General features: G+C 41.0%; 1 protein-coding gene and 1 long non-coding RNA gene across 4 annotated transcripts in view; one reads left to right on the top strand and one right to left on the bottom strand.

The window, feature by feature from the left end:
- LOC129204965 (uncharacterized) overlaps positions 1 to 12,823 on the bottom strand; it is a 35,327-nt gene extending 22,504 nt beyond the window's left edge. Inside the window, exons 1-2 of the long non-coding RNA XR_008576550.1 lie at positions 12,704 to 12,823; positions 8,163 to 8,272 (exon numbers count right to left, since the gene is read on the bottom strand). This is a non-coding gene — a long non-coding RNA (uncharacterized LOC129204965). The remainder of the gene's footprint in view (positions 1 to 8,162; positions 8,273 to 12,703) is intronic.
- Positions 12,824 to 19,459: 6,636 nt separating this feature from the next.
- Positions 19,460 to 23,491, top strand: part of EFEMP1 (EGF containing fibulin extracellular matrix protein 1) — a 49,267-nt gene continuing 45,235 nt past the window's right edge. For 2 of the 3 annotated variants that reach the window (XM_054821811.1, XM_054821813.1), the window contains exons 1-4: positions 19,460 to 19,647; positions 20,079 to 20,168; positions 20,299 to 20,386; positions 23,323 to 23,371. In XM_054821811.1, the coding sequence (XP_054677786.1) occupies positions 20,306 to 20,386; positions 23,323 to 23,371 (130 nt within the window). In that variant the 5' untranslated portion in view covers positions 19,460 to 19,647; positions 20,079 to 20,168; positions 20,299 to 20,305. The remainder of the gene's footprint in view (positions 19,648 to 20,078; positions 20,169 to 20,298; positions 20,387 to 23,322; positions 23,372 to 23,491) is intronic. The other variant, XM_054821812.1, reaches the window with a different exon arrangement.

Genomic DNA, 23,491 nt, shown 5'->3' on the forward strand with positions numbered 1-23,491 from the left:
AAACCTTTGTCATCTCAGAGGGAAAGCAACCTTTACATTACTTGTTCTCACTCCCTGATTCAGCCTCTGCCAGAGGACAGTGTGGAAATGCGGTGCTCCACCAGGTTTAACCACAGAGCACCACATTCATTTATGACAGCTATGACCTGGGAGAAAAATGAAGAGGGAAGAAGGAAGCATTTGATAAGCCAGTAATTAAATACCAGCATGTTCAATCTCCCACACTGCTCTCACTGCTTTTGAAGGCAATAAAATCCAGTCTGGTATTTCCTAGGAATCTCTATACATACAAAAAATTATCTGAGGCAGGTGTTCCCTACAGTAAAAATTATCATAATGGTGTCAGACCAAAGATCCATCCAATTCACCTGGCAGAAACTACAACAAGGTGCAAGAACAAGGTAAACACACTGGTACTTTCCCAAATGCTCTTCCAGGCTCCAACAATTTGTAGCTCATTAACCCCCCAAGACATACGTTCCCATTCATTTAGTATCCCTAACAAATTTATTTTCCATGAACCTGACCTGTATCCCCTCAAACCCATGTAATCTGCAGCATCCATAATACCCGAGACAGGGAGTTCCACAGTTTAACTACACATAGTAATGAAAAATCACTTCTTTTTGTACCTCTGCTCAGCAGAGCTTCCTTCAAGCTTTACCTTATTCGAAAATCTGGCAGCTGAGTATGCATATGGAAAACAGTGGTTGTTCCTAAAAATCGGTGTAAATTTTACCACGCTATTCCACAATTCCTGCTGGAAATGGGAGAAAGAACAAAGAAACAAACAAAAAAAAATAAACATGGGGGAAAAAAAGCCTATAGTATAGGCAATGAGGAAAGAAAAGAAGGTGACTGTGGTGAAACAAGTCATTGTATCAAAAAAGAGAATCTGTAATTCCTACTTTAAGGACACAAAGTCTTCCAGAGAAGTTTACACATCTTTTGAATTTCTGCCCAAGTATCTCAGCAAGTAGAAAGATGTTTTAAATGACAGGCCCCTCTCTCTCCTGACTGCATACTTGGAGATGTTTAGATGCCATACTTATTCCATCAGGCTCATTAAATAAGTTACACCCAAGAAATGTGCTCCAGAGATGCCCATTTCAGACAGTAGGGTATGAGTAACTAGCACGGAGGTCTACGGTCCCCCCGTTTTGGTTAATCCACCTCCCACTTGGACCATCTCTCAGCACAGAGAAGGAAGGCGGACAAAGCTGTCCACCCTGTTGGATGACTCTACAGTCCTGATGGAGCAACAGCTTGGGGCACACGCTGCAGTTAGCCACCCACACACATAGGTTAATGCACTTTTTGATGATTCATAAACCCAGATCTAACAGCAGAATCAAGCCTTTTGTTCATTATTTTGGAAGGAAACCAGCTGACATTTTTTACAGATGACTGTCAAGGCAAAACCCTGGACTGAAGAGTCCTGCTTATCTAAAACGATTTTCAGCTACACCCTTTAAGGCAAAGCCATGTCTATTAAAAGAAATAAAGAAAATCCCAGAAACATAATCCTGGAACATTCAGCTGTGTACTGTACTCCGTGCAGTCCATTATGTCTAGATTTTGCAGGGATCCTCTGTACAGCAAATGCTATTACTGTGCTACATAATCCCTACTCACTATGGACTAGTTAAGGATGGATTTGTATAGTCTTAACTGCAAATTCTTCTGCTTTGGGGTGTTCTTGCTGAGTCTTTAATAACACAGCTTTGAAGTTTAATTACACTCTTAGTTGCAACCATTATACTTGAGATATATACAAGATGAGTAATAAGCTTGTAAAGTAGGGGTTAACTTTAATCAAAAAGGGAAAATAGGAGAAAAATTTTCTTCATCGATAGCTTTGACCAAATTAACTTTAGTGTCATGAACATCAAGTCCAATTTTCAAATCACTAGAGATCTGCCCTCTTGCTCCTTCCAGCAAATTCTATTCAATCACTAATTATGAAAGAGGGGAAGAGTTGCCAATCAAAGGGGGAGGGGGGAGGGGACAAGAAGATTCACAACTGCCAGCTAACTTTACTCCTAATATAAAGGAAAAAACATGTGCAGAGCAGCCACCCAGAAGATGACTGCCCACAACGTTTTGAAAAGAGTTACATCAGAAGAGAAGATGGCCACAAAAAATTACATTTGTACACAGCTCAACTAATCTAATGCACAGAGCTAGAATGAGACAGACTATGGACACAGAAAAAACTGCTCTGACATAAAGATATATCGCCACATTCCCTTTTTTAGAGAAAGGGGAAAGATTAACAACCTACATGTCAGCTAACAGAGGACAGATCTTTATGAGGGAAGCATTTCCAGAATATTTTATATGATCAATCATTTTCTTTGACCTCCCCACAATACTGTGATACCCTCAGAGCTACACTGCTCATATTTGCAAAGAGAACACAAAGGGAGACACTGAAAATGCAGATGCAATTAGCAATCTCCTTTTCTATCTTTAGTGTTGTTTGCCTGATGGCATAGGAACAGTTTTAGGTAGTAACGCACACAGAAAACTGTGTGTCTGTGGAAGTACATAACTCCAACAGCCCCTTTGCACAGTTGGCAATGTGAAGTTTAAACACATTGTGGCATACACTTCGTGTAGTCAACAATAAATACAAAACTATACATTTAGACTCCAGTTCTGCAACTGTGTTTTCTTAGGCCCTCACCTGTGTCCAGAGAGCATCATTTGCGCAGTAAGCCCATATTAGCAAGCAGGAGTGCAGGATTTATGTTCTCTACAATATTTAGTAAGGTAAAGGAAATAATTTTTTATAACATAGGTCATGAATTTTTCTTGGGCACAGCAGGTGCTGACAGACAGAGAGAAACACATATCACAGCATTTTTTTTGTTTTAAGTAGCAGGTTCAGGAATGTTATTCCATGTCACAAAAGGGATGGTTACTGGCACAAAAGCATTGGCCTCTAGAAGGTTTTTTTTCAGATATAAATATTATCCCCTTTTGATCAATTTTTCTTTCTTAGTCTATAAACTTCTTTTTTTCTCCTGCCATTTCAATCTATTCTGGCAGCCACACTATTTCTATATATTTAACATATTCTACTGTTTTTATTTATATATGAACACTTATGTATGTAACTACACACATAAAAATAATGTTGAAAGAATATGGAAGTGCGAAGTCCAGACTCCAAATGTCATGAAATGGCAAGATTCAACTTGTGTGTTTTTACACACTTAGAAAAGAAAGTTGTTTCAACCTTTTAACGGTGTCTACAGAATACAAAGGGAAAAGACATCAAGATTATGTAGGATCCTTTGATCCAAACCGTCATTGTAATACAATGCATCCTGTCCATAAGAAAAGTCCAGGATCCTTATATTTCTTTTGCTAGAGATTCTTCAAATGTCAGATGTGGTAAGAAAACTGGAGTGTTACTTCTTTCTAAATGCAGTATTACAGTTGATATGGAACTTCTGAATTCTGTGAGACAAACCATTAGGGTAGGACATGTTTTTACCCAATTTACCTTAACTTTATAAAACTAAAAATCCCCCTCTTTGCCATCTGAATACAGCGTGTCTGGTCTCTTACAAGAGGAAAACTTTCTGACAGAAGCTAGAAAGTTTTGTCATGTAAATCTTTCTGTAGAAAACTCAGAGAATTTATATTCTCATACATTGATAACTTGACTTTTATATTTCCAATCTTCCCTCACATCAGGACATTATAGAGAGGTTTCCAAACTTGCCAGCTGAGAGGCAGAATTTATTATCTCCATGAATCATTAACATTAGTCTCCAGTAAAAGTACAAGGTCATTTAATGATGTGATAGATTATATCCCATCCCTGCAGTTTGAGGGCCACAAAAGTAGCATCTCCTCCGATAAATGAACAGCAATCTCAAAAACATCCAGCCCAGAGACCACCAGGTTTACAAGCTCTGCTGAGAAACCATCAGCACTGCATCTTCTCCAAGTTCTGCTTAAAGCACTGTGCTGGCTGAGATTGTAACCACCAAAAACTCCAGCTGTTTGTGCCAAAGTCCTTTACGTAGATACACAATTGGAACTTGTAAATTATATGTAGAAACAGCTCAGGCTCATGAAACTCCAAAATATTTCTCATTTGACCAGTGTGGCCAGCAGGGTTGTAATTTCTGTGAATCCAGTATCTGGGGTTCTTGGAATTTACCAGCCCTGTTGGCAAAGCAGTCACATCTTGTAACTTCCATGTGGGCAGGAATGAGGTTCAAGGAACTTACAAGCTCCCCAGGGCAGCTGGAAGAACTTGCAAATTCAATTAGACAGATACCTAGTGTTTGTGGAAATTTGCCAAGCCTTTTCAGAAAACAAATCACAGTTCATGACGCTTACAGTTTTTTCACTGTTGGAACTAACAGTAAGGTCCACTGCAGAGGTTATACTCCCCACTGAATGCCTGAACAAGAATGTGTCTTTGCTGGGAATCGAAGTTATATTCTTGGCTGTGTATCTACAGGACAATACGAACTTCCCTAGAGATTCAACGGCTGCATCTTCTACCATATGCCTGAAGGATACTGTAAATGTTGTTCTCATGCAAATTAACCTCCACAAGTAGTCTGGTGAAGATATAATCTGTATCAAGTATCTCACACAAAATAAAACAGGCACCAGAGGAGCCAGCAACTACTTCAGGTTCCAGCCTCAGAGCAGTTCTGGAAGGCTTGATGAAAGGTGAAGATGTTCCTAAGCACAAAGCAGTTGTTTGCTTCTCTAGTGACTGTTTTGTTTTGTTTGAGATATCCCAAACTATCTTCTTAACTATCATCAATGAAAAGCACTGGATCGCAATAACGGGGGGGAACACTGATCCCTGGGGAGGTAGGTGGGTATGGGTGATGGGACAGATGGGAAAAGCAAGGAAAACAACACTTACTCCTGAATATGTTGCATCATGAGATGGGGAACAAAATGTCCCACATGAAGGGACAGATATAACAAAATATTACCAAATTATTACTTCACCGATGCTTCAAATGAAGCATACATACTAGCTTCAGCTCTCATGTGCTTGAGCCTAACACAGAAGTCTGGCAAGTTTTAGAGACCCAGGCTGTTATTAGAAGAGTATTACATGTACATCAGTATAGTGCATCTGAATTAACAGATACTCTACTCTCTGACCATTAGCACAGAGTCTAACTGGACTTAGTTATCCCTGGAAGTTTCCATTGCATGTCTGCCTCCAAGTGTCTACGAAATCACTAAGCAGCTTCTGTGGAGCATCTCCATCTCCCCACATCAAAACTCAGTGTTAGATACCACAATCAGCCTCTTCATTCAATCAGATTCAGGACAGGCCAAAGAACACTCTAACCAAAGGAACTGAGCCACAATGTCCATTCTTACACTACAAGCAAGAGAGTAGCCCGTGGAGGGGAACAGTCACAGAGATTAGTCAACATCAGCCCATCAAGGAAGAGAAGATTTCACCTCATTTGCAGAAATTTAGAGAAGGTCAGGATTTTCTGGAGAGAGGTCTTTGACTGTGGCCTCCAGCACCGCCCTCTGACTTCCCAGTTATGCAGCTACATGAGACCCACATGAAAAGGGACTCCTCCTAGCTCCTAGTCCCAGAGATAACCTGGAGCACCATTATCTTTAGTAATTCTGGTTCACAACATGTGAACCATGAGCTACCTGTTCTTTCAGCTTTCCCCAAACCTGCTTTGCTTAGCCTAGCACAGAGAAGCCTCTACCCATGGAGACAAATACAGCAGATGCTACCAGAAAGGCCCTTACACAGCTGCATGTGCTCTCTGTGTGTGTATGCATGTGTGCATGTGCTTTTCAGCACATATACATGTGTGTTCATAGGTCTGTCCATATTTCCAGAACCTCTGCACCCAGAGAAATTGATTTTTGCCTTCTAAGAAGCATTGCATTAATTAAGAGGAAAACAAAAGAAGCTGTAGGAAACATGAATAGGAGGGAGATGTACCCGATAAGTGTGCATAAAGGAAAACCTGATTCATCAACACTCCTTAGACTCAGCTTATTACATTGACTTCCCCAGGCAGAAGTCTTCCCTCTCATTTTAATCTTTTGAAGACTCTGCACAGGCAGTAAACATTGATTAAAACTGTTTGCAATCAATATTATCTTTACTTCTCCTTTTATCCACACCGATATTAATACACACAAAGAAACTTCTCAACAAGAGCTTTTCATATCCTTCTCCTCTATGTCTCACTCTTCCCACACACACGTATCCATTGTCATCTCAAAGAAATACACTGGAGAAATGCAGCCACTCCCAAATTCCCTGGTGGTGTGCTCTTTGGGAATCTGAAACACTCTGTTATTCCCAGAACCTGAACCTTAAGACAAATCGTTGCATTTAGGATTCCTAGTCCTGCCTAGGTTTTTTTCTAGAATTCATCTTACTCAACTTTCTGTTTAACCAAATCGAAACAGAAACCACATTTTGCACAGAACATGAAAATGCAGCAGCAGCTTCAGAAAATACCGTGCCAGGACAGAAAAGTTTAACCCTCACTAACCAGTCTACCCCTTCCTAACGTCACATGGAAACACATCTTTGTAGTCATTACAGAAACTCACATGCTTTTCCAAATAACTGTATCAAAGAGTAGTTGATTGCTTTGACAAAGCAACAAATGAAGTCTCAAAAAGGACATAATGTTTGTATGTAACAGCTTGCTACATGAGTTATATAACTTACTCTGATTCTTTTCTCTTTCATGCAATTTTAAATAAGTAAATTGACTTAGGGGGGGTGGGAGTAGTTATTACCACAGTTTAAACAAGTGGAAAATTAGTTTAATTGCATATATTATGCTAGAATATGCTGGCACTCTCCATAAAGACATTACCTTCCTTTCTAAGGTGAGTCTGTTCAGACGATTTGTAATTTTGGCTCATTTCATCCATGAAGGTTCCTTTCTTCGTGAACCAGAGCAGAAGACTATGCAAACTAGAGGTGAAGAGGATTAATGTATCATTCAGGAAAGAGTTCTTTCATCTAGCAGAGAAAAACCTTGGACGAAGCCATCAATTTCAACACTTCCAGACTAGGGCAAGTTCAGCTATGAAGCTACGTCCCAGTTTCATAGATGATCTCTCTTCCCAAAATGAGCTAAAGCAAATGTCCAAATCCAAACTTCTTTAATGCATTCAGAATTTTTGGAACAAGCTCTGGATATAAAGTCTGTGGAGCTCTTCTGTACATCATATGGTATGAAAATTGTGAAAGACCGCCTCCCCAGAGGGCACTATGCCTGTGCTCTATGTCTAATATTCCATCTTCTCCACTGCTGGTCTGACATTTGAACTGTAACTATAGAATCCTTTCAAAAATATTTGCATGTTTTTGTTTGCCTTCCAGTCAGCATTCCGCCTTTCAACCACTGCAAGCACTGAGACCAATGCCTCATACTGCCATTTTGCCACGAGAGGGCAGCTCTATATTTCTGGATCTTTTTCATTACTTCAACCAGGAATTAATTTCATTGCATTGCTAAACAATGGATCCACAACATATAACTTTGGTTCAAGAATCTTATAAAAGCCTTCTTTGTTTTAAAGCAAAACACAGTGGTTACCATTTAATTCACCAGTTTATTGTGCATTTATCTTTGAGAGGTATGCAGTATCCCTGTATGCGGACTTCAGAAGGAACTATGCTGAGTTGACTTTTTAATGGAGAGCACCACTGAGGAAACATCTCTTTATTTTGCCAGGGAACTGTTTGTTCCCATGGTGCATTCCCAATCTTATAGGCCTATGGTATTTTCTGCTGCTTCTAAGTCCATATGCTTTAAACAGCAACAATAGCGATTTATCGAAAACCATGGTTTTAAAGGTCAGCATTCTTTTAATGTGCACATTTACTTAAAACCACAAATCTATGTTAAGCAATTTTCACCAGAAAAGAACTGGCTGGTTCAAGTTTCCTCATTTCTTTCTTTTCTGTTTTTTCCCTGCTATCAAGTCCCCTATCATCTGGATAAATCTCCACCAATGTTAAACCATGCCTTCAAATCAACATTTGCATTTCGATTTGCTTCTTTGCACATTCTCCCCTTTCAGGCTCACCCATCAGTCAACAAATGATTGCCGTCAGTCAGATCACAGGAGCTCTGCCACACGGGGAGTGCAGTCCAACTTACCCATACCCAGCTGCATTCCGTATACAAGCTTCAGGGGATGGCAGGCTCCACGGTAACTTCACATCTAGCTTGGAGCGAAGTCCGATTTCCACAGGGCTCTAGCCACGGATCTGCATGGGCATAAACCAAAAGCATCCTTCAAATTAGCCCCACAGAGGTTTTGCCATCCCACCCTTTTAAAATGACTAAACAGACAATGCATCATCTCTCATTCCCTTTAACTGGGAAGTTCCCCTAATTTTGGTCCCTTATTTCTCAGACAACTCAGCCAGGAGCTGCAAGGATTACTGGAGCTTCGAAGCCAGCTGTTAGTATTATGCCACCATAATCAAGGGAAGCATGGATTGAATTTCCAGCCTCATTCAGGGATGCAGTCCCTCTGCTGACCCCATCCACAACACACCTCACACTGCCATATGGCACTTGGTGCAACAGAAAAGGGAATTTTTTCTGGGACTACCATCTTAAATTACTATGAGAACACCCCACTAATAATAATAATAAGTTGTACAAGTTCCTTTTCCTATCAGAAGGCCTACAAGTCAAGCCCTACAACTGAATACTTGTGCTGGATATCGTCCAACCATGAATGGAAAAACACACTGACTTGAAAGTTTATTTTAAAAGACACTAGAGGGGTCACTTCCAGATTAGGCCAGACTGAATTTTCCTCACATTTTGTGAAACTCTTCAGGAGATTTGTTGTGGCATTCCACAGTTCTCCAGGCAAAAAAGCAAAACATACTGTATAGAGCTTGCAGATGCAAGACTTGAACGTTTCTTTTCAGAAAATACCAACCTACAATAACAAATCTTTTTGCTATTCACAAGAGAATCATTGAGTATTGCAAAACTTGATAATTACTGATTCATGACAGATTTAGGAAAAACATCAGCTTAAGTAATCAGGTCAGGGCACTGCTGTTGACCACAGTGTTGGCAAAAGAAACAGTTTCTTTCTTCATATCTTTCATCAAAGTTTAACATTTCACAGTATTTAGCTTTTAGCACTTCATTGGTCCAGACCAGTAAACAACTGATAGCTTGAGAAGTTAAATTGTGAGCAAACATCTCTATTTAGTATTATCTTGTATGTCACTTACATCATTCAGATACCTTTAAATTCGAGTTAGTAAAATTACTGAGGATCCCTAATAGTTGTAAAATAATTTATTACTGCTGTTAATAAATTCACAAGATCATTAATGCCTTACACAGCCTGTTACAAAAGGTATGCTTATGCTGTATCACATATTACCAACTGGGCATAAGGATTTCATTCAGATCTCAAGGGGGACAAAAAGCAAACCTACTTTTTTGTGAAGGAAATGTATGTGATCTTCATTTCCTCCTGGAAAATGAAGGAGGAAAAGTCAAGAGCTTTTACTGCAAATAATAAGATTACTACAAATAAATCCATTCCACTTTCTTTCCTGCCTCCATGATATTCTTTGCCTGACACTGGGAAATCATTCTGAAAATGCAGCAGTGCAATGAAAGAAGGTCTTCTGACTCCAAATGAAGTATTGTAATAGCTCCTATTTACCTTCCTAAGATACACATTTAAAAAACCAAAACCAAAACCAAACCAAACCAAAACAAACCTCCTAAAACTGAGAAACTGTTAATCCACCCCAACACTTGTTCTGCTGTAGAGAAGATACTACCCTTACACTTTCAGCTAACTATGCTGAATGCAACTTACACAACGAAGTGGGTTCTAGCAATTTAAACCAAGTGCAGAGGGGCCAACTTTTAAACATCGCAACTTGCTACACTTCAGGCCTACACCACAGATACATCTCCTGCAGTGTAGAAGGCTTTTACTAAATAATGACAGCCATGTTGGAGATGAAAACTCCAGTTAATTGGATGAAGTGTGTCAAGAAGCGGGTGTAATTCCATAAAAGCAATGCCTTGCGCCACAGCCATAACCTGTGATTTTCTACATAGAAGTATTTTTTATATATGTTTGTTCTAGAATGAATGTTATGTGACTGTTAATTGTAAAACCACTCAACCCTCTACCTTCAGAGAAACAAAATTATATATCCTCTTATAAAATTTTCTGCTAATTAAAGAAGAAAGGAAAATCTTTGGTGGAAGGCAGGAAGCTATAGGAAGAATAGCTGGTAAGACTGTTTTACAGTCGTCTTGGAACTGTCCTTACAAAGTTTTCACCCATTCACAGGATTATTTTATGTTTTTTTAAGAAAACTTCTCATTTTCATATAGTTCTACTCATAAAATTTAGGTGCTGTCATCACAAAACCACCACTAAAACAGACAGAATGAAATGCTATCTTTGAAGACTTTCTAAGTGACTAGACTGTACGAAGCACAAAGAACTCCCTTCTTTATAAATAAAGACATCCCTGTAGATGAGATCAGAGCACAGTGGCAGAGTAGTATTGAGTGCTTGGACGATGACTGTCAGAGTACATTGCCTGTTACTCTGAACCCTCCACACGTGCCCCCCCCGCCAAGTTTTCAATGATCTTGTGATATATGTGCAAGTTAATACACACACACACTCACACACACCAGTTACATTCTATCTCCACGCAGGGCGGGAGCTGATTCTGAACTAATGTTAAGTTCAGTAATTATTACAATTTCCTGAAAACAGTCTTAAGCAATGACTCCACTGAATGACATTGCGGTCAAGTAGTCACGTTTTTTTCTCTTTTGGCTAATCTTCTTTTGAATCAGCATAACAAAAGGGACTGAAGAAAAGCATGGGAAAAATAAGGAAAGGTCCTTCTTAATAATCACGGTGCCACATTCTTAAGAGCAAAGTCACCTCCATTGGTTTTGTGCCCTCCCCTTTAAAGCAGCAAGGAATTTACCAGCTAACAGCAACTACAAGACCTGTCCCCCAAATCCATCACACACAGTTCCTCACAAAACTGTACCAGGCTCCTAACCCACTGCACTCAGACCACACGAGTTTCAGTGTATCTCCAGTGCAAGGGAGAGAAAGAATCTGACCCTTGGACCCAAAGCAACAAGTGCCAAAAAAGCTATTTTACCATCACGCAATCAAACAATCTACTTCAACAGGCTTAATTCATTCATCTTCAAGATGACATGTCTCTTAGTGTCTACAGCTTACTTAGAGATACCAGTCAGGAGCTCCGGTAACATTCAGAGATTTGTATATTAAATGCCTTCCTGAAAGATTTAGACATTCCAGGTACATAATAACTGAGACAGATAATTAATAACTCAGCCACAATTCGCTGACAAAATGTTGAACCAAGAGTTCTCCTTTGATTTGAGAAAAGCACAGGCAAGCTCAATCAATTATGCTTTTCCTGCTCTAGTGTTTTCTTGCAGAGGCTGAATTTATGTAGTAAAAGTCTGTTCTCTCTTAGAAATACACATTTGAAAAATGAATTATGAACATAAGCATAAATGACCAAGGCCTAAAATTCTGACACATTCTAATTACTGCTTCTAGAAGTGAAAACTTCTGCAACCACAGTTCACTGTTTAAAGTGCTGGCAAACATTACAGTGAGAAAGGCACATTTTTTCAAGAGTAAGGGAGTTGGAAAGCAAAAACCTTTTCTACGTAAAATGGGATAAAAGGTAATAAAGAAGGAGTCTGGAAGTAAGCACTAGTAAGACACTGAGTAGGATCCAGGTAAACACATTCCCCTCCTTTGCACTGATGCAAGTGATTTTTTCCACATGCCCCCTTCTCTTTCTGTTACCATTTTATATGTGCATGGAAAGACACGAGGACAGACCAGCGTAACCTCGTCTGCACAAAGTCTCCAGTGCTTTTCTCAAAGCATGTACCCATCCTTTATCTTATGTGCACTGAATTCACGTTCAGCAAACCACTTTAACCAACTTTAAGGAGCCTTCTGCAGGAAATGGAAGCACAACGTACCAAACACTCCCTGGCTAACACAGGAAATGGCAGAAATGTCATTTTGGAGAACTAATCCACATGTAGGAACCACTTCGAGTGTGCTCTGTACCGTCACCTGACAGCCCCAGGAGCTACCAGGCTGCCTTGAGGCAGGAGGCAATACCTCAGGCGTTGTTCTGCAGCCTCCAAAGAGGGACACTTTAATATCTTAATCTCCAGAACTGTATTTACGACCTGCAGCTGCGGTGCCAAAGAGGCCCACAGCCCCTTACACACTGAGACTATTGTTGGCAAAACAGAGCTCTGAGGTTTCTTGAGTGACATAAGCAAGTTAACCGAACCACACTAGGCTGGTCTGGATGGGGGTGGAGAAGGGTATTTGTTTTTCTTTGCATGGATCAGTTTATTTGTGGCCTTTATCTCTTTTGGCGTTAGCAGTCTTCTAAATTTTAATAGCCCTTAAAGCATGGTAAGGCGTGAATAAGCAGGAATTAATTTGCAGGGCTTTGGGCTTCCAGGGAACGAGAACTTGAACTGATTAATAAAAAAAGAATTCCTGTGTTACACGTAATTTAAAATGAGTATATATTGTAAGTTACATGCTAGTTTATTACACAGACAAAATGTTTGGTATTATTACACCCACTTGAAAGAGATACCTCAATGACTTAGAGCAGTGGTGTTCCCTCTGTTTCACTCTCAGAATTGAGCTCCTCCCTGGTGTGGTTAAACTCCTACAGAGCATGCAGTGATACGGACTTTCCTGTGCCAGCTTTCAGTTGTATCACCTTCCAGCCTTCTCCAGAATTTTGATGCCCTTCAACTGCATGTATCTGCAAAGAGGGGTGAGAGGATAGCCGCTTTAATCTCACAAAAAGGAAAATCCCCACTGTTATTTTTCTTCTGCTTTCTGTATGACAGCATACAGACTACCACTAAGTAAGTTTAATATTCTAGGGAATTAAAATGCTCTGACATATATCCTTTAGTATTAGCATGCAGATATTCACCAGGAAAGTTGTGTCTCTGGACAATAATTAACAGGTTAACTGGGCGGGTTGTTTGCCAAGTTCATCCCTACACAACATAAATAAGAAATGCTGCTGCTTTTCTGGTATGAATAACTTTTTCTCAAAAGGGAAAGGAAAGAAAAGAAAAGCAAACTCAGAGAGGTCAGAAGATGCTTATGAAACCAAATTATTGTTTCACATATCTACTGATCCTGATATTTATGAATTCAAAAAAGCAGAATAGTCATTAGCAAGAGCTCTGCCCCACAAATCTGTTCTTCTAAGGTCCTCTTCCACTGCAGCATTCCTGAGATGTCTCGTTGTTGTTGTTGTTGTGCTGAAAGATCACAACACTGTCGCACTCCATTCTAGGTCCATAGGGTTCTGCAGAAAGCATTGGGTTAAGGCTTTCAAATATGGATGTCTGAATTGAAGATGTTTAGCACTTTCTGAAAATCAGGAATACTCTATGTCCTCTTGACTGAGGACAAAAAACATTGTAGCATTCAAAATAATTCAAAAAAATCTGGAGCTAAATAAAATAGTGGAAAACTCCAAAAATTAAAAATAGGGCACATTAACAGCTTGAATAGTCTGCTGAAGTTGACCTGCCAGTTAGAAATCTACACGAGTCATACACATGTATTCTATTCCAATCAGCTCACATTCACCTTTCTCAGAAATTAAAAAGACTACATAGGACAAAAAGAGACACTTACTGCCCAGAGGAAGGGGAAATGGATTTCCTACATGCAAGGAAGCTAAAGAGAGGATACGGAGTTTTTACTCATCCACACTCATTTTTCTCTCTTAAAATACAAATGTTGCAGCAGATGAAATTCTGCCTGATTCTACTTTCAGCTGAGTCAATGGCAAGGTGCCCACAGCAGGCCCTGTCACAGCAGCCTGAAGTCAACTTCACAGATAAGCATCCAAATTCCACTGACTTTGAAAGAGATCTGGGTATCTAAGACAATTAACTGTCTTTGGAAATCCTAGATACGTAAGTGAATGCATTGGCCCCACTTCCCTGTGCAAGCATCACATATTTTCTTCATTTCACAGACAGAGAGTGTACCAAGAAATAGATTAAATGATTTGCACAAAGCTTCACGAGAAGCCAAAACTAGAGATGAAAACTGTCTCCAACGTATTCTGGGTAATACTGGATCTGAATTCTGGCATTTTTATTTTGCCTCTTAGCCAGAGCAAGGAACTGCACTGACATAGTTTAATCAGAAGAAAAGTATATATTATGGCTAGTATTTTGAATATCAGGAAGGTTGTCTATTCCCCAGATGGGTTATAGTTCTGTGAAAAGGTTCTAGACTGTTCTCATTTTATCCAAACTGGTTGAAACCTAGTACAGCATCAGACTTAAACTCCTGTATGCAGCAACGCTGGTTTTCCAGAAAAGGGAAAGAAGGAATGATGACTCCAGTGTTACAAAAGCCACGTATCTACACTGGTGCATGTTTCCCGGTCTGCTGTTTCTCTTACCTGGCATGAGAAGAAGAAAAAGAGATGGGAAATCACTGGTAGAGAGAGCAATGGAAAAGGGCTGCTACACAGAATAAAATGACTGCATGATTTAGAAATACCCATACAAGCAAAAGATAGGAAGACTCATCAAATTCCAGATACAATTGCTTAGTAAAATAAAATCCTCACAGCAACAGTGGTGCAATTTAAGTTAAGGCCCAAATTTGTCATAGCTGAAATTCTTACCACATGAAATAATCTTTACCTGTCTGATTAATTCATAAAAACAGACTTTCTGGGATTGTGAGTAAACTTTTGTTAAGTTGGGCCTCAAAGTTATGCCCTTGAAAACATCAAGAAAGTACCTGTAAACCATATTCTCTCATTTTTCAAAGGGAAGCCTAGACTTAACATCACACCTAAGTATCAACAGGAGTGGTTTACAGTCATGAAAAATACTAATTACGTAAGACACCAGAGGTGGTGAACCACGCATGGAAAGTAAAATGGACCCATCCTTCCCCACACTATCACATCCTCATTTCAGCCATCTCAGAAAACTACTCACACTTCTGAACTCAACTTTCTAATTCATTATGGCTGTACAACTGCACCAATGAACAAGACGGACAGCCTCTGGGGAAACACCTTTCTCATTCACTCGCACTGTCTCATGTTTTCTTTCACTGTCAAAGGACTGTGATGAGAATACAATTACCACATTCTTTGGGTATTCATAGTTCTGCCGGAGTTTACAGAAACATACAAAATATAAGAGTGCATCCCTGTAAACTGCAGAAGAAAAGCAAACTACACGCTTGATAAATTGCATGCAAACCACATGCTTGATCTTTAGTAAATGTTAAAATAAAAAATGGCAACAACATTGTACTTTAATATCCTCAGAGCATTGTTAGGCATTTAGAAATGAAATCACAGGTTAGTCTAAGTTAGCCAAAGGCTTTAGCACAACAAAACTCCTGCAAGATCCCTCATACAGGAGATAATTTTAGCAAAATAAAGACTGAAATCCTAGGTTACTAGATTTTCTAATCCAACTCTCTTGCTTTTTTCCTCACCGAATTGCAAGAATTATGGGACAGGAGTTTTCGCTAACAATGTGTTTGTATCGTCTGTCACCTATGTACTCTACTGTAATACAAAGCAACAGACAGGTAATAACAATAAACATATGTTTAATTTTCATGAGAGGTTGAAGGAGAGAATATGTTCTCTGTCCTTTGCTACTGACATTTGGGTCCTTATTAACTTTTTATAATTTCAACATCTATGATCAGAAACTAGTATGACACATTTTTACCTCTCGCTGTTAGCTTTCTATGAAAAGTGAGAGTAATTTGCTAGCACAGTTCTTTCAAATTAAGTTTACAGTAAAGTAACGCCTCACGCCACATGCAATATGCTCACGATACCTCCCTTGAAGATAAATAAACTTGTAAAATCTTACCTCAAATAAAAGTTCAACATTTGTCATATTTAATCAGCAATAAAGTCAGACATATAATTCTTCACAATTTATCCTTCACCAACACTATGTCATTTCCAAGTTGAAACGTGGAAAAAATTTTGACATTTGCAGGCAGTGTGGCAGAAAGGCAGCCTGCCATGTTATCAAAATAATTTATGTTCTAAAATTCCTGTGAGTCCAACATGAAAATAACATCTCCACCATTCCAGCTCTTAGTTTAGACAACTCCAGTGTTACTTGATATAACATGCTCGGGAAAAGAAATCATCTTAAATTGACACTGATAGTCCCCTGAGCTGACAAATACAAGTTGCTTAAATTTGCTGTGTGCTTGATTTTCTGTTCTAGTGAGCTATGTTTGAAACAGGAAAAGGGGGTCAGATCTGGGAGTAGAAGAGATTAAACTGCAATTTTGTTTTCCTCATTTTCGGGCTAGCCTCTAGTATCAATCTCAGCCTGCTCTAAATTATGTCCAGCTGTCTATTGCCCCCAGGGACAATTCTAGCAGCCAGAATTAGCTGGAGTGCAGTGACATTTTGACCACACACAGTCTTCCTTCAGCCTACCTATCCTTGGGTTTTTGAGGACAATGGGGGGTGGCAACAAGTTCTGCCAGGAAGAAAAAACGCCAACGTTTAAGTTGTAAACACATTTGAGTTAAAGAATGCCTGAAAAACATGGGCTTTAAAGAAAGCAAAAACTGAGATGTGAGAAAGAGTTCACTGAAGCAGGAGGGAATAGAGCGCACCATTTTCAGAAGGAGCCAAAAGCAAATAATTAGGGGCCATTCTCACGGGACCGCTTCAATAGGAAGCACTGTCAGCGGCTGTTGCAAGGGGATGGCCTCAGCAATGCCATGTGGTATGGTCAGCAAGAAAGAATGGATGGCTTGACCACTTCTTACGTGATGTCTTCAGACATTTCAGGTACGTAAAGAAGTTGTTCTACTGCTGAGCACCTCAGTCACATACCTCACACACTCCTCAACATTTCCAAGGGTCTAAATCCTGCCATCTTATATCAGGCAAGTTTCCAGTTGCCTCAGTAGGAAATATCTGAACTACAAAATCATGAACTGAGTCTACTACCTCCATTTAAAGGATCAAGAACTATCATTGGCAGAATATGTTTTTCCAGCAAATGTATAAACTGTCTGAAGCCACGTATAGGATCTATGCTCAGCCAGTGTTCATACATCCTCCACAATGATGTTTCTGCTGTTCTCTGCTTTGTTTTTTCTTGAGTGAAAATAACTAACTGCAGTTCTGTGATACAGGTAATGTTTCCCTTGGGGGTAGATTAAGACAAAACTTTTTTTTAAATTTTGACTTAATCCAGAATCCAACAAGTAAAATTCAGTTCTCTTTGCATGGCAGATATGACAAAGCATATCTGCATGACTACGTGTTGTGGCCAGTAGATGCAAGTAATTGATGTTACTATTTCATATTCATTAGCTTACTAGAAATGTCTGTACTGCTTTCCGTAAGCATGAAACAGTAAAATTTCAAAATACATCAGGGGGCATGTTACAAATATGAATCCAGTTTACACTAACAGGAGTCATTAACTTAGAGCCACTCCAACACTTTTAAGTTGTATTTCTAAAAAATGGTGTATGGGCTTTAAGGGAATCTTCTTTGGAGCGGGAGAGTAGGTGTCAACCTGTTAAATAGGTCAGCAAAATGTCCTAAAATGTAGTCAGCCTACATTTTCTCTATTTTACTATGTTGTTGCTTTTGTACTTCGACGACCAGTGAGGTGTGTGGACTCCCAAGTCCAACAGTTTTAGGAGTCCCATTCACCTGTAAGCCCAGAAACTACAGTGAGAGAGGATTTTTTCCTGTCTTCTCTTATCACTACCTGAAAAAAAAAAAAAGCAACATACTGTTACAGCTAAAAGTATTCTGAAACTACCCAACTTGGGTCTTTCTAAAAGATAAGAAAAGAAGCAATTTGGTTCAGAGACAAAATTAATGTGCTATGTATGGCCATGCAAAAAAGAATTGATATTTTACATAATATAATTCAATGTTAAGAATTTAAGGGATTATATAAGAAAGCTATTCTCTAGGCCAGCAGTGCCATAGGTCTGCAACCTAGTATGATGCTTTTTCAGGAGATCTCGAGTTCCCCAGGCCCTTCATGGTCAACATTTAGGAGGTAAAAACCTTTTTAAAATTAAGGACCTCGTGTTCAACTATAGTAGAGGAATAGAATAGAGCTGCACTACTATGGCACAGTGCCCCCAGAAGCAAAATTGAGGACCTAAATAAAGATCCAGCTTATCCCTCTGTAGAAAGAGTTCCCTGGCACGCTGCTTCTCACCATAACTGTGCCACCTACAAGAGCTTCTAAATCCCTGTAATGTCTGCTCATCAGTCCAGTAACTTTCCCACTGGGTAAGGAAAGAATGGCATTTCATTTACCGAAGAAGCCCTTAAAAGTAATGACTGCTGAATGTACGTGGTGTCTAAAGGAACAGGCATTCCCCTAGGAAGGACTCCTCATGGTTTTTATTTACTGAATTCAGAATGCGCAGGAAAATGCATCAGTCCTGCTATTTTAAATTTCAAATAGGTTGCCTAGCTAGATAAACACTCCATACTATTGCTCGTGAAGTCACATTCAGCTTAAATTTTAAAAAATATGTATTTATACACAGGCTTTCAAAAACATGCTCCAAGGAGCAAGCCCAGCACCCAGCACGAGCCAGTTGATCGAAAGCTCGGGTAAGAACATGGCGACGCTCATTTGTCCTGGAGCAAGACAGCCATCACACTTGGTGCTCCTGGGATCACAGCCCTACCTCAGACAATAGGGCAAACCATACCATACGCTACACTACATACGGTAGGGTTACCTACAGGCCTACTATAATCTAGATAAGGTAAATTAGCAAGTCCCGCATCATTTCCCTCCTTCCCACCTCTGCCTCATGGGGCTCCTTCATTAGTTGCCAAGACTCGAAGCTTGATGCGTGTGATCCATGACTATCCCCAAAATTATGGTTCCCCTGCGCTGTCATGGAGACATCAACTGTGACAGTGCCAACCGCTCTGCTAGAGCGCCCAACTTCGAGCAGCAATGTGCCACAGCTGTGCCCAGCATGAGGGAGCGACTCTTGTGGGGAACGGCAGCCATCCCCTCACAGCTTCCCTGGGCAGGGATGGCAGGAGGGACCCCCATCCCCTCCCTGCAACACGACCCTGGTGGCTTTGGCCACGGCCGCCCTCAGGACGCCGCCTGAGACCCCGCCGCCCCCTTCCCTCACAGACCCAACATGGCGGCGGCGCCCCGCACCTGCCCCGCCTCGGGGCGCCCCGGCCGGCGGCGAGAGGGCGCGGGGAGCGGCGAAGGGCCGTGCCCCGCCCCGCCCCGCCCCGCCGAAGGGCTCCGGCCGCCGGCCGCCGCGGGGTCGGTAGGGGGCGTCCGGGGGCTCCGGTAGGAGCCGGGACCGTTTCTATTTAGCTGAAGGCCCGCGGGAGGTGAGGGGGGGGGGGGAAAGAGAGTGAGCGGGCGCCGGCACCGCAGCGGAGCCAGCGGGCAGACGGGGCTTGAAGCCGCGGTAACGCGCCGCCGGGAGCAGCCGCAGCAGCCGCCTGCACCGGCTCCGCCGCAGGTAGGAGCGGGCAGCGCGGGGCGGTTGCGTGTCCCGGTGCCTCTCGGGGCGGGGGGCCGCTCCCCGGGGCGGGTTTGCGGGGCAGGGCAGGGCGGCCCCGGGCCGAGCCCAGCAGGTGCCCGGCGGCAGCCGCTCTTGGCGCGGCGCAGCTCGGCCCAGCGGTGCCCTGTCCCCGCGGGGAGGTGGTTCCCGCGGCGCGTCCCTCCCGGGGCTCCTCTCCAGCCTGCCGCCCGTCTGGGGGACGGTGAGCTTTTACTGAAAAGCCGCTTTGCCACCCCAAAACGCGCGATGGCAGCGCAGTCGCACTGCCCGCTCCCTGCCCAGCGCCGCGGCGGAGTGCACCGCTTCCAGTCCAGTGTGGCATTAAGTGCTGTGTTATTTTAAACTCCATTTATTACTTATAATTCCCCCCCGCCCTCCTTCCCCTTCAGCTGGATAAAATACAACGGACTGGAAGCGCAGCCAAACCTCGCCCTCTTCTTGCAGGAGAAAAGGGGCAGCGTCCCGGCCGCTTCAGCCAGGTAGGGGCCTGGGCGGGCGCCCTGCGCTCGCAGCCGGGGCAGGACCCGCTCCCGGAGGTGCTGACTGCCTCCTCCAGCGAAGGAGACCGCTAAAAATATACCCGCTTTATTTGTTTTTCTTTCTTTCAAGGTTCACGATGTTGACAGCTATGTTCTTGGCTGCTCTCATTCTTATTACAGTACATTCGCAGGAAACTGAGGAAACCATAACGTACACGGTAAGGTTTAATACAGTTTGAGATAATTACTGCTTTGCAGGGATTCTTTTCTAAATGACCCTTATGAAAAACCAAATTTCTTGCCAGTGTATAGCATGCAGTACAAAGTTCTTTGAGTTCGAATGTTAACCATAAAATAAGCTGTTCCTGCACTGAAACAGTGTTTTGAAGTTGAGAAGATTGAGCAAAATAGGCTACAACTGCCTGTTCTGAAAAGCTTTTCTATGTACTCAGCTTGATGAACTGAACAAAATTATGAGGTTTTAATATTTTTTTAATCCATTTTCATAAAGATAGGATCTCTAGGACGTTCATTTGAAATATACACAATTTGACAGATAATTAGGTCAAACTTTTTTTTGTGTTTTCTTTTGGATATTTCAAGCTGTTTTTAAAAAAATATAAGTACTTCAAATTTCAGTGGTGTTAATGAAGCATCAAAGTCCCGTAGTGGTCATAGGACTCTTAGTTTCTGAGCTGGTTTTGAGCAGTGGTTTTGTATGGTTTGATAAAATTGTACAAGAATACTGGAAATAGGTTCTGCTTGTAACCAAGTGATAGGGCAAAAGATTTAAAGGCCTTTTTCTAAAACTTTTTTTTTTTTAATCTGCTTGTGTTCAGTCTTTGGCTTGCATAATGCATGTCATAGAAGGAGTGGCAATTACATCGGCTTGGGCTGGGGAAAAACCCGCATTTTCACATCTGATTACAGTTGTAATCCCTGCAACTTGCTTCATATGGGTGGACCTCTGAGTATGTGTACAGACATTAGCGCAATGCCACACAAGCAGAAAATTCTGCACACATGCAAAAAGTTAGAGAACCACAGCCAAAGACTGAGATTGTGTCTTATACAAGTAATCCCACTGAAGTCAGTGGGATGGCTCAAGCAAGTAAATATTGCAGAGTTGGACCTTATTGTAGAAGATGGGGCTCAAAGAAGCCTCAAGTGAGCATCAGGAAGTCAGTCATAAAATACTTTAGCACTGGGCTTTATAAGCAATAGATTTTTGAAGGTTGGGAGTACTTCTATTTAGAGGCTTCTGTAGTTTATTTTTTTTAAGTCCCCCTATAGAAGGGGAAACTGAAGATCTCAGTTCATTCTGAAAATCTAGACTAATATAGGCATCCCACCCCCTTCTTTCTCTGCATTTATTACACATTCTTTTTAAAAAATTAAGTAGCATTTTTCTGATAAGCCTACATCATTCTGTTTACACTAATGGAAAATTTCTAGCATGCATATATGACTTAGGTTCCTATCTTCCATTTTCAAAGAGGTCTTAGCATGTAGGTGCTTCAGTGATCATTAGACTCTAATCATGTAAAACTACTTAAGAAAAAACCTTAGCTTTTGGAAATTTTACTCTTAGGATGCTACTGTTTCTCATGCGTACATTGTATTCATTTAGGGCCAAATCCTTTTGTATTGTAGAAGTCCCTTCAGCTGCAGTAATCATTGGACTTGGCTCCTTACAGTTAGACAGTACTCCTGTTGTGCATTAACAGGACTTGGGTGATTCAGTAAATGCATGAATTAGCTATTTTCCTTTGGGTTTGCGTTTTCATAGCTACAGTAACTTTGGTGTTATCAACTCAGCATGTAGTCATTCCTTTAGAGATTGAGAATTGTAATACAATTTGCTGTCCACTTACCCCTTTGGAAGAAAAAGCCTCCAAAGTTACAACTCGCTGTTACGTTTGGCAGATAGCTAGTGTCACCTGCAAATGAAGAAAATATTTTCAATCCTGTTGCTCAGTCAGTGTCTGTTAGGAACAAGTTCCTCAAAATAACTTGAGGATGGTATGTGGAACAAGTGGATCTCTGTATCGGAAAGTCAAATATGTCACTTGTATAGTTCCTCTGCAGCAGAGAAGTTGCAACAAGATTTAGCTTGCTTGACTGTGACTAATTACATTAGCCGACTCAATTCTTTCGTACTATAGGGCCATTAAAGTAATATCCTAAGCGGCATAGGATGTATATGCACCTACGTAGTGCAGCTCAGTTGATTCATTGATATTTTAAATGCATCCGCTGTAGTTGGTAGCGTTGTGATACTTTGCTAATCAGTTTCTGTAGCTGTCACCCGTGATTAAAATTACTGTGCTCCAGACAATGTAATGCTTTTGGGCAGGGGAATAATGAAGATGCCTACCTAACTGCAGGGCAGAATATTTAAAATTCTTCCTGAAGTCACTCGTCTGCGTTGATATGAATAGTTGCTGAGTATAGTCTTGTTTTATTTCTGCAAAGTCTTATTTATATAAGTAGTCCCATTGTTATAAACTCCAACCGTTTATTCTATATCTCACAATATAAATTGTTCTTCCTAGACTGCAGTTCCTGGAGTCATGTGATTAAAGAGCATGTGAATGAATTTCTAGCTGTCATGGGATCCTTCCCCATTGCTAGAGTGCTAATGGAAGAGAGGATGAGGTACAGGGATGTAGAGGCCTGTTAGTCCCTCTGGCGTACCGGCCCCAGGAATGAAGGATGTTCGCCTTTTGGAAGGCAGTGAACAAGATCAAAATTCAGGAAAAACTCGCTTCTTTTTCATAAGAAGATTTTCATACTGGCCAGCTGGGTCAATCCAAAGGCTCATCTCTTCTAGGATTTAGACAATGACTAATGCCAGATGCTTTAAAACAGCGTATAGGAACGAGGCAAGGAGAAAGTGAGGCCCCAATAAAACCTACCTACTCACAGCAAATGATATCTTGGGAACTTCCTGAGATAGAGGCTCTCTCTGTATATACTTGTCGTTGCTCCTGCACAGCAATGCTCTACTAATAGCCATTTCTATAGCTTACCAAGGTATGCAAGCATTGCATTTCCCTTAGTGGCAAACTCTGAGTTCATTGAAATATGCTTGATTATTTTTCCAAAATAAACAATCCTGAGTAGCCTAATTCTTATTTTTTTTTCTTTATAGCAATGCACAGATGGCTATGAATGGGATCCCATTAGGCAACGGTGCAAAGGTACAGTAAATACTTTTCAAAGACAGACTCATCATTGGTATTCTTTAAGTATTATCATTACACACCCCTGTTCTGGACAAGGAGGTGTACTTGCATGTCTCATTGTGTTATTTGTATTAA

The sequence above is a fragment of the Grus americana genome, chromosome 3, assembly GCF_028858705.1.
Source record: "Grus americana isolate bGruAme1 chromosome 3, bGruAme1.mat, whole genome shotgun sequence".
NCBI classification, from domain to species: domain Eukaryota; kingdom Metazoa; phylum Chordata; class Aves; order Gruiformes; family Gruidae; genus Grus; species Grus americana.